At 40.4% G+C, this 16552-nt stretch overlaps 1 protein-coding gene across 1 annotated transcript in view; it reads left to right on the top strand.

Moving 5' to 3' along the window:
* CDH23 (cadherin related 23) overlaps window positions 1-16552 on the top strand; it is a 671672-nt gene that overhangs the window by 297565 nt on the left and 357555 nt on the right. Inside the window, exons 9-10 of the mRNA XM_069981852.1 lie at window positions 7227-7339; window positions 10694-10882. Coding sequence (XP_069837953.1) covers window positions 7227-7339; window positions 10694-10882 — 302 coding nt within the window. The remainder of the gene's footprint in view (window positions 1-7226; window positions 7340-10693; window positions 10883-16552) is intronic.

Below are 16552 nucleotides of genomic sequence, written 5' to 3'. Positions count from 1 at the left end.
GCCATACTGTGACTGGATAACACTGCCACACCAGACCTGACCAATACCGCCATACTGTGACTGGATAACACTGTCATACCAGACCTGACCAATACCGCCATACTGTGACTGGATAACACTGTCATATAAGACCTGACCAATACCGCCATACTGTGAATGGATAACACCGCCACACCAGACCTGACCAATACCGCTATACTGTGCTGGATAACACTGTCATACCAGACCTGACCAATACCGCCATACTGTGACTGGATAACACTGCCATACCAGACCTGACCAATACCGCCATACTGTGCTGGAAAACACTGTCATACCAGACCTGACCAATACCGCCATACTGTGACTGGATAACACTGCCATACCAGACCTGACCAATACCGGCAAACTGTGACTGGGTAACACCGCCACACCAGTCCTGACCAATACCACCATACTGTGACTGGATAACACCATCATATCAGACCTGACCAATACTGCCATACTGTGACTGGATAACACCGCTATACCAGACCTGACCAATACCACCATACCGTGACTGGATAACACCGCCACACCAGACCTGACCAATACCGCCATACTGTGACTGGATAACACCCCCATACCAGACATGACCAATATCGACACACTGTGACTGAATAACACTGTCATACGGGTAAATACAACCCTGCAGGTATACAGGACACTACAGGTATACAGGACCCCAAAACTATACACTACAAGTGCACGGGACCTCCACAAAACTATATACTACAGGTATACAGGACCCCAAACTTTACACTACAGGTATACAGGACCCCAAAACTATATACTACAGGTATACAGGACCTCCACCAACTATATACTTCAGGTATACAGGACCTCCACCAACTATATACTACAGGTATACAGGACCCCAAACTATACACTACAGGTATACAGGACCCCAAAACTATACACTACAGGTATACAGGAACTCCACCAACTATATACTACAGGTATATAGGACCCCAAACTATACACTACAGGTATACAGGACCTCAAAACCATACACTACAGGTATACAGGACCTACACCAACTCTATAATACAGGTATACAGCAACTTCACCAACTCTATTCTACAAGTATACAGGACCCCAAATATACTACATGTATACAGGAACTCCACCAGCTATATACTACAGGTATATAGGACCCCAAACTATACACTACAGGTATACAAGACCTCCACCAACTCTATACTATAGTTATACAGGACCCTCAAACTATTTACTACAGGTATACAGGACCCCCGAACTATATACTACAGGTATACAAGACCTCCACCAATTATACACTACAGGTATCCAGGACCCTCAAACTATAAACTACAGGTATACAAGACCTCCACCAACTATACATTACAGGTATACAGCACCAACTATATACTACAGGTATACAGGACCCCCGAACTATACAGTACAGGTATACAGGACCTTCACCAACTGTACACTGCAGGTATACAGGACCTCCCTCAACTATACACTATAGGTATACAGCCCCCCCAACTATGCACTACAGATATGCGAGACCCCTAAAAACTATACATTGTGGGTATACAGAACCCCTCCAACTATGCACTACAGGTATACACTAATTCCACTGATTAACTCAGATGAAACAATACCTTTAGCTTTGCCTCCTGGGCACCTTAGAACAAATCTAATTAACACACTGACACTTTATACCCGGGCAGCGCCGGGTACATTTTCTAGTAGTTCATATTTTTCCTACAAATAATGCCAAAAACGGCAGAATGACTGTGATCAGTGATTAAGCCCTAAAACATTGGTGAGAACAGTTATGTTTATGTCATAGCTAAGTGTCTAGTTTTAAGTTGAGTCATTTGATATCTTTTTGCCACCAGTAATACATATCATGGTGCTGATTTCATCCACAAATCCTTTAGATACTGATAACTTGCTTGTATCATTAATGGTAAATTTACTCACTTAAATCCAGTGTGACATGTAATAAATAGAGATGAGCCAAAGTGCTTATCAAGCGAAGCGAAGCGCTTCGTTTGATCAGCGCTCCATTTATCAAGCCACTCCAGGTGCCAGGGAAAAGCTTGATCCAATCCTGGGAAACTAGGAGAAGTTTCCCAGGATTGAATCCAGCCTTTTCCCGCATCCTGGGAGGAGTGGCAGGGAGCAGAGCAGTGCGGGAAGCCCGGCGGCGTGATCAGCAGAGCACCAGACAAATAAAGCGATTCGCTTCGCTTGATGAGTGCTTTGACTCATCTCTAGTAATAAACCTTGCACACAGACCACACGCCCTTTGCTCAACGCTGTTCCCTCTTTCCACCCACTTGGTGATTGGGGCATAGACTGGTGAAGCTAGCATAATTTATGCATAATGTAGGGATTTAAACAAAAATTTGTGATATTTCACTGGTCTGCACCCAGAGCAGACCTCAACCTTTCTGCTTATGCTTTTGTTAAATTGTTAAGATAAAAGGAAATTAAGAATTTTCCTTTATTAATCTTGATAACTATCTGTCTTATGGTTTGTTTACACAGACAGATTTATCTGACAGATTTTTGAAGCCAAAGCCAGGAATGGATTAGAAAAGAGGAGAAATCTCAGTGTTTTCTTTATGACCAGTTCCCTGTTTATAATCTGTTCCTGGTTTTGGCTTAAAAAATCTGTCAGATAAATCTGTCTGTGTAAACGCACCATCAGTCCCTAATGGGCTGGAATCTAAATGTTTTCCCACCATACTGAATTATTGCATATTTATCTCTCAGATATAGAATCCTTCTCTTGTCTTGGGGACTTACATTTTCCTTCTTAGGGCCCTATTACACTGAGCGATTTTTAACGATTAACGACTATCGACTATCGCAAACGAGATTGTTTATCGTTAACCTAAAATAGTTCACCATATTACACGGAACCATAATCGTTAGTTACGATCGTTACCATGATCGTTTATTCCTTCTGATCCCAGAAAAACAATGAACAATGTGCTATTACACTGAACCCTTAGTGAACAAATGCGGAACTTGAGTGAACAAACGTGGAATTACAGCGAACGATTAATGAACGATTAACGATAATTTTAGGTTCAGATCTATATCAATGATCAACGACATACGAACGATTTTTCGATCGTTGCCTGCAATTACACGAACGATTATCGTTTAAATTCAAACGATTTAACGATTTTTCCCACAATAATCGCTCGTAATAGGGCCCTTAGGCTATGTTCTCACATAGTATTTTGTTCAGTATTTTTGCTCAGTATTTTGCAACCAAAACCAGGAGTAGATTGAAAATACAGTCTATGTTCACACACTGTTGAAATTAAATGGATGGTCATTTAATGGCAAATAATGGCCGTTGTTTTTGTTTTTTTGTTTTGTTTTAACAGCAATTATTTGCCATTAAATGGTGGTCATCCATTAAATTCCAACAGTGTGTCAACATAGCCTTTCTGTGTTTTCAATCCACTCCTGGTTTTGGTTGCAAAATACTGAGCAAAAATGCTGTGTGTGAACATTGCCTTACAATGATGCTTCCAACTAAACCCTGGCAGAGAAATTTAGCACAGCCAATTCAGAGTGAATAAGGTTTAGGAGACAAGTGACTATAACCAAATTAGTTTCTCCTTTGCTTAGTTTTGTCACATTACATTAAAAATATTGAGGGAGGAAGCTTAAACTTTGGCTAGACCCTCTGACCATGTGTTATGTGTTTTAGGGGCAGTTTGGTTTGGTTTCCAAATCTCAAAATATTTTAAAAGTGTCATTGTCATTATAATTTTAAAAATCCAATTGTGTGATATAAATGAGATATAAAGCAAGTTTGCAATAAATATACTGTATATATATATATATATATATTATTTTTTTTATCATGCTGTAAAACAAAGTTATACGTACACTGCTGGTTGAAAAAAGGAGACCAAACACAGGAAGTTCCGGCCAGTACAGAGAGTCACAGCTCAGTGTGTCCATTAATCAAATGACTGCCTTCTCTGTGAGCGCTCAGATGACCTGGGAAAACATGATTTCCTGTTTTCTGACTCTTTGGACTGACATTGGAGTCAGAACACAGGAAGTGCCATATTCTCCATCTTTTTTATCTGACATCTACTGTTGATTTAGATTTTGAAAGTTATAACGCCAGTGACACTTTAATGTCATGTAAAAAAATCAAAGTAAGCTAGCTTGCACTTTAATGAGAGCTGTCATCACTTTCATACTGCCTTAACTAGGATTGAGTAGGGTTGTCCCCAGCAGCTTCTCTCCATCCTGATAGCCTTGACTGATAGACTTCTCCTTGTTCAGGTGGAGGGAAAAAATATATTAATGAAGGCTGTTGGTGAGTAGTAGCCACTGGGGATCTCCCTGATGACTTGTGATTCATTCAGCATAAAATGGTGACAGGTTCCCTTTAAACCATTTTTAGGTACAACTGTCTTCACTGAATATTGTATTATATATATTTAAAGCTACAAGAGATTGTTTTATTCCACTCCAAATCTCCTGCATATACATTAAGGTAAATTATAAAATTGTACCTGCCTGCAGCTGCCACTGTAGGGGTCTTAGGAGCTTACTACTTACTTTAACAGAATACACATTTTAAGCTCCTTGGTGCTCCAACTGTTTTAAAGATATATTAAGAGAATAATAACTGGGATTTGAGTTAAAAAGCAATCTATCATTATAATTCAAGCAACATATAACAATGGGAGGATTTGAGTTTCTCTTTAAAAGTTGTTGATTTTCTTAAGGCATTGAGAAGCTTGTAAATAATAAAGAAGGATGATTCAACATGGTTTAAAATGTCTTAATATTGAATAATGGATTGCGATTCTAAGATGGGCATGTGTCTAATATGGTTTAAGCCCAATACAGCTTGCATGTAATGGCGTAGCTCAGTTCCTTCTACTTCAATGGTGAAGAGCTGCAATACAATCCACGACCAATGGACAGGTGTGACACTGTTGTTTCCCTTATCCTCTAATACTAAAAAATAAATATATAAATCAAATAAATAAATCTTAGGGTACAAACACACACACCGTATACGCAGCAGATACGCAGCAAATACGCAGCAGATCTGCAGCAGATTTGATGGTGCAGATCTGATGCTGTGTTCAGTTATTTAGATCTAATCTGCTGCGTATTTGCTGCGTGTTTGCTGCGTATTTGCTGCGTATCGCAGCAGTAAATATGCTGCGTATACGGTGTGTGTGTTTATACCCTTAAAGAGAATGTACCAATAGGTACATTGCTTTGTGTTTTTTATATGAACAAACCGGAGCCGCTTCACAGAAGGGATATTCATGTGCCTAATGTTAGGCTGATGCCTGGGAATAGACCAGTGCTGTGCACGGGAACAGGGCGGCAATACAAAAAAGGACTGAGGTACCAGCATCCCTGCGCCGACACCAGTCTGTTTATGTAAAAAACATAAAGCAACGAACCTAGTGGTACATGCACTTTAACCCCTAACTAAAGTTTCTATGTTGGGCTTTGTTTTCCTTTTAATATTTTTTTCTTTTTCTTGCAAAAGTGACTAAAAGTATGAGGAATGATATAGATCATCCAGCTATGATCAAAGAAGTGCTAGATATGCAGCACAGAGACCCTATTGCTGTTTGCTACAAGCATCATACAAGCTTAGTTCTAGTAACCTAAGATATTTCAAAGTGTCAGCAAAGCACCGAGCCAGTAAAACAACTACAGTATATCTGACTTATTATGTGTCACTGAAATAAGAGCAGTCTGAGGAGCTCATGATTTTATTACTTCTAATTATGGACTTTATTTTCTTTATAACCCTCACTAAGTCAAGGTGATTTACATTTACATCATAATGTTGGAACAAATAATTAAAAGGTTGTTTTTGTGCCTACTTAGAAAAGCACCCTAGTAGGCTGGGTTCACACTATGTATATTTCAGGCAGTATTTGGTCCTCATGTCAGGTCCTCATAGCAACCAAAACCAGGAGTGGATTGAAAACACAGAAAGGATCTGTTCACACAATGTTGAAATTGAGTGGATGGCCGCCATATAACAGTAAATAACGGCCATTATTTCAATACCACAGCCGTTGTTTTAAAATAACAGCAAATATTTGCCATTAAATGATGGCCATCCACTCAATTACAACATTATGTGAACAGAGCCTTTCTGTGTTTTCAATCCACTCCTGGTTTTGGTTGCTATACAGCCTCACAAATACAGCCTCAAATATACATAGTGTGAACCCAGCCTAGTACTGCAACTGAACTTATTATGAAAAAGATCAGATCCAGAAATTTAAATCTATTCTACATTCAGTCCCTACATAATAAGCAATGGTATGCAAAATAGTATTGTATGACCTCAAGAAAGGTATTGAATCTCCTTGCTGAGATCCAGGTAGTAGGCAGTCTTTAAAGCGAATGTACCACCAGTTACATTGCCATGGGCTTTTTACATGAACAGACTGGCCACAGCATGCTGATGTTGGTGGCGCCGTCTTTTTTTTTTCGAACCGTCGCCTGATTCCCGCAAACAGCGACGCTCTATTCCCGAGCACCGGCCCAGCATGAAGCACTGGGGGCGGTCCTGCCAGCCCCTAATGTGACGATCTCCTCTCTGTGATGCAGTTCCATTAATTCTAATACACAAAAGCACAGATAAATGATAAATGGCAAGATACAGACCCACTACAGGCATGAAAATAGTTAAAAACAGCCCTCCCAACTGCTAAAAAAAATTCCCACAAAAATAATGAGGCTCTTGGTTACCATTTGCAAACAGTGTAAACCACCCCACCACGATAAGGTGGCCTCATATCTGGGCAGACCCTACACTGTACTATGGCCTCTCCATGGCGTGTAATACGCCTATGCTCTTGACATATAAGATTCGTCTTATACCGGCAAAAATAATTGCACCACCTGGGTGGGATGGGGGAAGTGCACGACCAAGTAGAGGCAGCCACTCCCCCCATCTGAAACACAGAAAAAAAGACAAGTTTGGTAAGCTCTCCTAGAACACCATTCACACTAGGCAGGAGCACGTTGCTATGGTTGAAATTGCAAAACAATTATTTCTAATGGTCACTTGTGATGCAACATAATCCCTGCAGTGCATTGTGGCCATGAAGCAGTTGATGATGTTAATAAAAAGTAACTAATTTACTATTACTCTCCAGAGCCTGTGTGCTTTTTTCATAATTGTTGGAATTGCTTTATTACAGGTAACACCAATAGCATATTTGCCTTGGATTATATCAGTGGTGCGTTAACTCTAAATGGGCAGCTGGACCGAGAAAATCCCCTGTACACATCAGGATTCATTTTAACAGTTAAGGTAATGAATTTTGCTTCCACATTTCTATGGTTTTTGCTATTTTGAATGTAATGGCGCTCTTAAAATATAGTTTTCTGTTCAGTAATTTTTTTTATTTTACTTTTTTTATTAAACACAAAGTTTGATCCATTATAATAAAAAATGTTCTTTTTAATAAAGGAGAATTTTACAGTACAGGCGTCTGAATAAATAGAAAGCATAGGATTCAGGGCATTAATCTGAAGCTTTTTATTGTTTTAACAGTTTATAAAGCTTTTCCAGTTCATTTTGATTAGTTTTATATTAAAACCCCATGATAGGTTAATATGCAACAAGCCACAGAGAATATACAGTACCCTATCCTGCTTGTAAAAAGTGCACAGTATACAGTCACTGTGGAATAGAGAGTTATGATTTTTCATAGGTCAATTAAAGGGGTTAGCCACTTTATAGTAAAATAGTTCAGTGTACAGTATTAGGCTATCTTCACATGGCATAAGATACTGGCCGTTCCGTGACCCACCCGGGTCATGGAACGGCCAGTGTCAGAGAAGATCATCCCAGCCGCTACTGCTGTACCAACCGGATGATCTTCACTGCTGCTGAATTCGGATGCGGGCGCATTTGTGGTCGCATCTGTGCGCACTGCAGCACAAAGTAGGTAAAGGATAAATAATGGCCGTGTTGCAAATCGGCAACAGCAGCCGTGATTAATAATTTACGTTGTGTGAACATAGCCTTAGTATGTGTACCCAAAGCACTTACTGACAGCAGCTTTTTGTGTACCTAATAGAGTTAAAAACAGACTCCACTCCAACATGCTGTTCTGCCCTGCTCTGTGGTGAGTCTGTTCATTAAATGGCAAATGGCCGGCATGGAGGAGCATGTGACAATGCCCTGCCTCCAGTGTCCACCACTGAGCCTGCATTTGCCAATGGAGAACCCAGGACACAGGGCATAGTCACATGCTCCTCCGTGTCGGCCACTTTATAGACAGACTCACCACACAGCAGGGCAGCACAGCCTGGAAGAGAGAAGTCTGATTTTTAGCTCTCTGAGGTATACAGGGAGCTGCTGTCAGTATATACAGAGAGTACACTTACTAATACAGGATAATTTTACTATAGAGTGGCCAACCCCTTTAAATTATCAGTCAAGCTAGGACACTAGAGTGCAGTATAGATGCAAAAATTGGCCTCCTCACATTTCAAGATCTCTGCTTGTGGTCATTGAGTGTTCACCCTAGTCATTTATTTCTTAGGGTTGGAAGTCAATTTTGGTTATGATATAATCACACAGTTACACTTGTTACCGTAGAGCTCTCTTCACAGTCTTTTTTTTTTTTTTTTTTTGGTGGAAGTAAACATTGAAGACACCTTGCCAACTAAGGCAGGAAGCATTTTTCAATATGCCCAGGGAGGGAGTGGGTAAAAGACCTCCACTTATTTCTCTTACTCCAGCACTGACATCCACAGTCTGCAACTCTGTCCCTGGCCGCTTACTGGTGGTGAGAAGGGACCTGGGAATTGGCATGGCAGGGCTGCTCAGACATTCAGGAAGGGACCTGAGAGTTGACATGGCAGGCCTACTCAACCATTCAGGAAGGGACCTGGGAGTTGACGTGGCATGCCTGCTCAGCCATTCAGGAAGGGACCTGAGAGTTAACGTGGCAGGCCTGCTCAGCCATTCTGGAAGGGACCTGGGAGTTGAAGTGGCAGGCATTCTCAGCCATTCAGTAAGGGACCTGGGAGTTTACGTGGCATGCCTGCTCAGCCATTCTGGAAGGGACCTGGGAGTTGACGTGGTAGGCCTGCTCAGCCATTCTGGAAGGGACCTGAGAGTTGACATGGCAGGCCTGCTCAGCCATTCTGGAAGGGACCTGAGAGTTGACATGGCAGGCCTGCTCAGCCATTCTGGAAGGGACCTGGGAGTTGAAGTGGCAGGCCTTCTCAGCCATTCAGGAAGGGACCTGGGAGTTGAAGTGGCAGGCCTTCTCAGCCATTCAGGAAGGGACCTGGGAGTTGACATGGCAGGCCTTCTCAGCCATTCAGGAAGGGACATGGGAGTTGACATGGCAGGCCTTCTCAGCCATTCAGGAAGGGACATGGGAGTTGACATGGCAGGCCTTCTCAGCCATTCAGTGACAGAATGGCTGCACAGCCTGCCACTTCATATCCTAGGTTTCTTCTTACTATCAGGAAGCGGTCAGAGACCAGAGCAGCTGTCTGCAGGCATCAGCACTGAAGCTGGAGAGGCATGTGGATGTTATTGTTTTCACCCATCCCCCCCCCAGTTCTCCTTTAATACTCAAATTATAGAAAAAGTAAAATTATAAATAAGCTTTTTCTCAAATTTGCTCAAACTAGATTTTTTTTTTTAACCCATTTATGCTGAGTGTGTCTCATTTTTCTTTATAAGCCATTATTTTGCATGTTAGAAGAAAATAAAAACTATACCACTCGTAGAACTAGTCCATTTGAGAGAGCACTGAGGCATGAAGATACTTAATCACTGATCCACATGCATTGGAAAAACTATCCTAGCTCACCCCTCTACCCGATTTGCAAGCTTTTAATTAAAATCAATAAGAGTTTGGCTTATTACTTAAAAGCATTCTAAGGTCTGTTTGGCATCGGAACTGTGGAGCTGGCCACAAATCAGCAACTATTTTGCAGTTCTATTGATTTTTGCCGATCCTAGGCTGTGCCAAAGGTGTAGAGATCATTTTTCAGTTCTAGAAGGGGCACCAGTCTTGTAGTGCTGGAAAGTGACACATAATTACAGCACTTGACCTCTGATAAGATTCGCTCAATACCCCATTATCATCATAGTGGCACTTGAGGTGCCTAGGTCTTTCATTTTCCTTCTTTAATTGGAATAAGGGAATATAAGGAACTGTATCTTCTTCAATGGAACAGAACATGCTGTATTGTGACAGAAAGCAACAGGAGCATCCTATTAAAGACCTTTCTCCTTATGAAGTTGTCCCGGTCATTGACAAGGTCTCGTCTACACAAAGACCAATTTGTCAGCGCAACAGAAAGAACAGTTTTGCCCTTTTGCTGTTCTGTTCTTTCTGTCCAAGAAATACTGAATTTTTTATCACCTGTACTATAACAGAATTATCTGGGGGGGGGGGGGGGGGCAAACATGTATGTATATAAATATTTATCATTAGTAACTTTTCTGTCAATTTTCACTAACACAAAAGTACAGTAAGTGAAAATTGTAAATATAAATACAATTATAAATATAAAATACTCCCAGGTTGAATGTAAGATAGAAGTCTATTGTGATTTTATTCAGCCATAGAAAACGGTATAATACAGCATTACAGTTTTATTTTTAACTTTCATAACATTTTACTATTTTAAGGGAACAGAATTGCTGGATGACAGAAGCCCTTCTGATGCCACTGTAAGAACTACATTCAACATTCTAGTAATTGACATCAATGACAATGCTCCCCAGTTTAACAGCTCAGAGTACAGCGTCAGCATTCCAGAGCTGGCCCAGCTTGGTTTTGCACTGCCTCTGTATATCCAAGTACAAGATAAAGATGAGGTAAGGGCCAGCACATGCATATTTTAAAGATGTTTTTGTTGAATGAATGTAGGCAGTGAAAATCATGGTAATATCGTAAGTTATTAATTCAATAAATTTAAAGCAGGCATGTCAAAGGTTATGATCAGTTGGAGTTTGGGTGTTCAGACACTTGCTGAAGAAGCTGTCTAGATTTTTGTATGCATTATTTGCATATTATCTTAAGATGGATATTTAACTGTGTTAACTGGTGTTCATCCGTATATATGTGTGATAACAAAAGTATCATTCAGTAACAAGTTTTACATTTGTTGGACAGCTCTTAAATCCATAGATATGCACTTTAATGGGTGCTGGGCTGTATGGCCACTATATTATACAAGGTAATATCTCCTTTAAGCCCTATTCTCTGTATATGTGAACAGCGTGGCCCTGGCCAACAGCTGATTAGTGAGATGCCAAAATCCGATGTGGTATAGGTGACCTATCCTTTGGTTGGCGATCAATCCCATTGATCGCTGGAGGCTGAATGGGATCACTGTAAAGTATACATACTCTTTTCTGTTAACCTCTGGGTTGGTTGATAGCATTACTTTATATCATATCTTCTGCTCCCTCTGGTCATCAATAGATGAATGCTGTAAAGTTATAGTAATTTTTTTTTAGATTAAAGGGGTTATCCAGCCTGTGCAAATTGATGGCTTATTCTCCAGATTTATTTGCCCTTATCCTTGCATTCACCATTCTTTTTGTAGCATCAGTGCACAGAACTGCAGCAAGGCCCTGTTCACTTGAAAAGGACAGTGCAGCAGTTGTACCACTTGTATCACTGCTACTAACAGTGCAGAAAACATAAAAAAAGTTGTAAAGCTTGCATGTGCCATGGCCTCTTCAAAGAGCTGAAAGATTGACCCCCACTGATCTAATATGGATGGCCACTCAATTTTTACCGGGTGGATAAACGATTTAAGCAAATTGTGAGCATTACAGAAGTGTTAGATATCCTGAGTTATTTGCAGTAAATACTCCCCAAACCTTCCCTCTACTCCCTTCCCTTGAGTGATGTCTCTAGCCATGTCCTTGTTGGATACTAGATTCTTCACTTAAAAGCAGAAGGGAAGGGGGTTGGGGAAAAATTACTGTGCTCCTACTAATACTTTTAGTATCAAACAGATCAATTTTATTGCAATCTCAAGGCAATGCATAGTACAAGCATATGGGCCTTTTCGGCCTCCATAGAGAACAAAGAAAAAAGAGCAATCAAGCAAGTAATGATCATAGGGAACAAACAGAAATAGTGCAGTACAGTATCAATGGCTAAAATAAATAGCAAGTAGTGTCAAATCAAGTAGTAATATAGTACGAAATATCCCTCACGTGGGAAGAGGTATACCACGGTCTCCAGGTTCGTTCAAACGCCTCCACTGTATCTCCCCTGGTCGCAGCAATTTTTTAAGATAACATGATATCGTTGACCCTGTCCTTCACCTTATCTAAGTGAAGATGAGGTTTTTTCCAACTGGAAGCTATATATATTCTGGCTGCCATTAAAATAAGTTGAGCCAGCTTAAATGGCCTATAGGGCATACGGGAGGGTTTGACACCAAATAGACATAGCTGAGGCGTTGAACGGAGAGGGTATCCCACCACGTCCACCGCCAGCTGAACCACTTGTGACCTACTAATACTTTTATAGGGGTTGTCCGATGATTAAGACTTGGCTACCCACAGAATAGGGGATCGGTGTATGATTGTGGATGGTTCAACTGCAGGGACTCCCACAGTCTCACACAGCTCAGTTCATGGTCTATGGGAGATAGTAATGCCAGAGATAGTGAAGGATAACCCCCCCCCCCCCCAACCGCTTGTACCTTCAGATAGCTGCTTTTAATCCAAGATCTGTCCTGGGGTCTGTTTGGCAGGGGATGCAGTTCTTGTTCTAAAAAACAACTTTTAAACTTGCAGCCCTGTGTCAAAGGGCCGTGGCCTAGATTGTGTATGTGTTAGGCTGGCACACACTCTCCATCCATCCTCCCCACCCTTTTCATAATTAGGAAAGCCCCTAGAACATTTTCTCCTGTCTGAACATTGCACAGGAGCCTTAACAATTCAGCCCATGTGCTGTGCTGACACAGCTGATGAATAGGAGACAATCTGCCCGGAGCATTCCTAATAAAAAGGAGGGTGGGGAGGAGGGACAGAGAGGGTGTGCCAGCACAGAACAGATTGGATTAAAAGCAGCTATCGGAAGGTACAAGCAGTTGTTTTTTTTTGTTTTTTTTTTTTGGGGGGGGGGGGTCAGATTGTGCGTAAACAGTCACTTTAAGTAAATCATGTCACATGAGCTGTATAAATAAAGCAATAGTTTACTGAACTTTCATTATTTTTTTTCTCTATTAAAGAAACTGCTATACATTTTAGTAACCCACAATAGTACAATATAAAGATTAGGACATTATTATCTATGAACTTTTTTTTTTTTTTTTAATAGAAAACTAATTTTCTGTGCCACAAGCAGTCTCTGCATTTACATTCAGAAAAAAATACCACTGTGTCCACATTCATTTCCTGTTTTCCTGCTATTAAATTTAGTTTGAATTTTCTTGAACCGTATAAGCAGCCTGTTGAGTTAGGGATTTCTACTGCAATACGGTGTGTGTGAAGCTACCCTTATACAAATAAAATGACACAGAAATGGTGATACTATATATATTTTTTTTAAAGTTTTTTAGTACTCATTTCTTATTGTTCTTTTTCTACCTGAAATAAATCACTGTTGTCATATTGGGCTTCAAGTGTTGATTAAAAACAAAAATAATATTGTACAGATACTAGTTCAGTGCCCTAGCTTGAAATTGCCATCTAGATCTCTAACTTTCCCAGTACAGTTCAACAGGATGGTGAGGCAACAAACTGAAAGGGACTGGAGGCAAACCAGTGGGGAACCCTCCTCTTCAAAACAGTGTCTGGCCACCAAGGCCTTCAAAATAGACAGAAAGCCACAGAGGATATCAATAAGGATATAACTTTATATGAGAAAACTGAAGTAAGGCCCACATGGAATAGAATAAAATTGAAAAAGACTATACAGGAGCTTTGTATAATAAGATGTGTCTTGTGTAATTTACTTATCTATCATGTTTAGAGGCATGGAAAAAGACAGAGAATGCACCATCAGTTACTTGAAAAACAGTACAATAACAGTGATTTTATAGAAACACAAAACTAGTAATCCACTACTAGGTATATATTTTATAGGATGATAGTTATTATATTTTATACTTCTTACTGGAGACGAAGGTTCTTTAGCCCCTAACAGTTTGGCGCTGAATAGGTTATGGGTGGAGTAAAATGACTGTTCTCATTGTTCACCCCTACAAAACAGTAAGGACTTTTCTGATCTGCTTCTCCGGTTGCATTCCTTTAAATACTCACTGGTAACAGTAAGCTAATAGAACAACAGCAGTGTCATAACTCAGCAAAGCCTTAACCCTAGGAGAACAGTACAGATCCAACAAGTGAGAGGGCAAGATGAGAGTATAGAGTCAGGACCAGAAATAGATATACAGGCACCAGGTAAACAATTTCAAAGGCAAGACAGGAGCAATATTTAAGAACAAAACCAAGATCTGGGCCATTTAACAACCAAGAGAAGGATCAGTAGGGATTTCAGCATTAGAGGTATTACAGCTAGGGTTACACCACCGTGACCAGTAACCACTGTGCTGCATTGCCTGTCATATGACTCTATGATTACTATAAGTGTGACTCAAAGCAGACGCAACCCGACAATCACTAAAAATGTATCCTGGACAGATTTTTTTTAAGACTATGGGTTCACAACGCAACCTCATTCACTTATTCACTGGTTGTGAAACTAAGACTCACCATGTAGCCCTAGGCTAACACTTTTTTTTCCAACAATCATGCTCTTACCAAGAACCCATTCATAGATATGTTTAGGCTACAATCCAACACTAGGAAGCAGTGATCTATGTTTCTGCTCTCAAAAAGACATACTAAGCCTTTCTATCTTTAATACCCAGTTCTATTCTTTGATAGGAGCACTGTAATCTGTGATCTCCAGTAAGTAAGTCTGTAAACACAGATTATTGTAATGAATCTTCAAGGTTGTACTACGGCAGGAGTGGTTTTTCGAGTATCACCTCCTTACCTCCCTGGCTCCAGTGCTGGGGCCGAGTTTACACTGCTCTGCCCCCCCCCCCCCATTCTCCGGCTGGGCACATCTCGAAAAGAACTTGAGGTGTGACGCTGGCAGGCCTACTCAGACATTCTGCAGCTGTGGCGGGGTCCCACCTCTGCTGCTGAATGCCAGCGTCACACCTCAAGTTCTCTTTAAGACATGAGCGTCCGGAAACTGGGGACCAGATCATTGTGAAGCCACCCTGGGTGAAATTGTTGTTGGGAGTGGAGACATTTTTTATTACTATTATCCTGTTATGGTACAGTACCTGGGCGTGGCTGTGGTTCTCATACACGCTGTTACTGAGTGTTGTGCCTTGCATTCGCACAACATCATCAGGTGAGAGTCTCCCATTTACTGTCCTTCACTTTCATCCTTTTCAGACATCACACCATGGAGCGCTGTTTACATTTGTATTCACTTTTTCATTTTGACATCCAAAGCGAATTATTAACCCATTGCCTGGTGGTTGAAATATCAAAATGGATGAGCTACAGTAATGTGTTTAGCAGAGATTTTCACGAATTCAGTCAGTGAATGCAGGAGATCCAGAGTCCATTCCCTAATAGAAAGCCTTATAGTTAAATGTAGAAAGCCAGAGAATCGGCTGTCAAAGGCTAAGCATTCTTCTGCTGGATATTCTAACATGGTTCTCATGCTTCTATATTGAATAATATTTTAAACGGACCCAACGATAGGAAACTGTTCAGGATTTTCCTCAGGAAAACATCAAGCAAGTTGTCCCAAGTGTAAAGAAATTACTTATCTTTTATAGAAGTGAGGGAAAGGGCAGATATGAGAAAATTAGCAATACAGGGAATGATCCAGAAAATTGGCCATAAAGTTAGAGAATCAATCATGCGAAGAAGAGATAAGCTGAAGTTAGTCTGTCTCAAATTGATCCTGTCTGTAACAGCATGAATGGAATTGAACAGAAAACAGTTAAGATAATTTAAATAGAGATTAGAAAGAAACAACATAGAGTTGTAATGTGCAAATGGTCAGAGATAACCGTAAAGAAAATATGATAGTGTAAGGAAAAATTTGGGAACTCTCCTTCATTGCAACCATTGACACTAAAGCTAGATATACAATAAAAGCAAAAATCTGCCAATGATCTCATGGGGATGAGGACCTCCCAGATGTTACCTGGCAGTTCTAGGGGGAAGAAGGAATTGGACACATTAGATTTTAATATATATGTAAGAAGATAGATAAAAAGGCAGATTTCTACCATATTATCTAATCGATAATTAAGTGGCTAGATTTTTATATATTTTTTTCTGATAGTCATTGGCTAAAAATATAGGTGTACAACATGATCGGCCAGTTACAGACAGTTCTTTGTTGCTGCGCACATTTATATTCGGTAAGGAAAATCCCATAATCTTTTGGGCACAATTATCAGTGTTTTTTTTTTTGTTTTGTTTTGTTTTGTTTTACGCACAGCTCATTTTTAATTTTGCCGGTTTCCTACTGCTGAATTT

This window comes from Dendropsophus ebraccatus, chromosome 8 (assembly GCF_027789765.1).
Source record: "Dendropsophus ebraccatus isolate aDenEbr1 chromosome 8, aDenEbr1.pat, whole genome shotgun sequence".
Taxonomy (NCBI): domain Eukaryota; kingdom Metazoa; phylum Chordata; class Amphibia; order Anura; family Hylidae; genus Dendropsophus; species Dendropsophus ebraccatus.
Note: the sequence above shows the minus strand (reverse complement) of the source record. Positions and strands in the feature narration are given on the sequence as shown.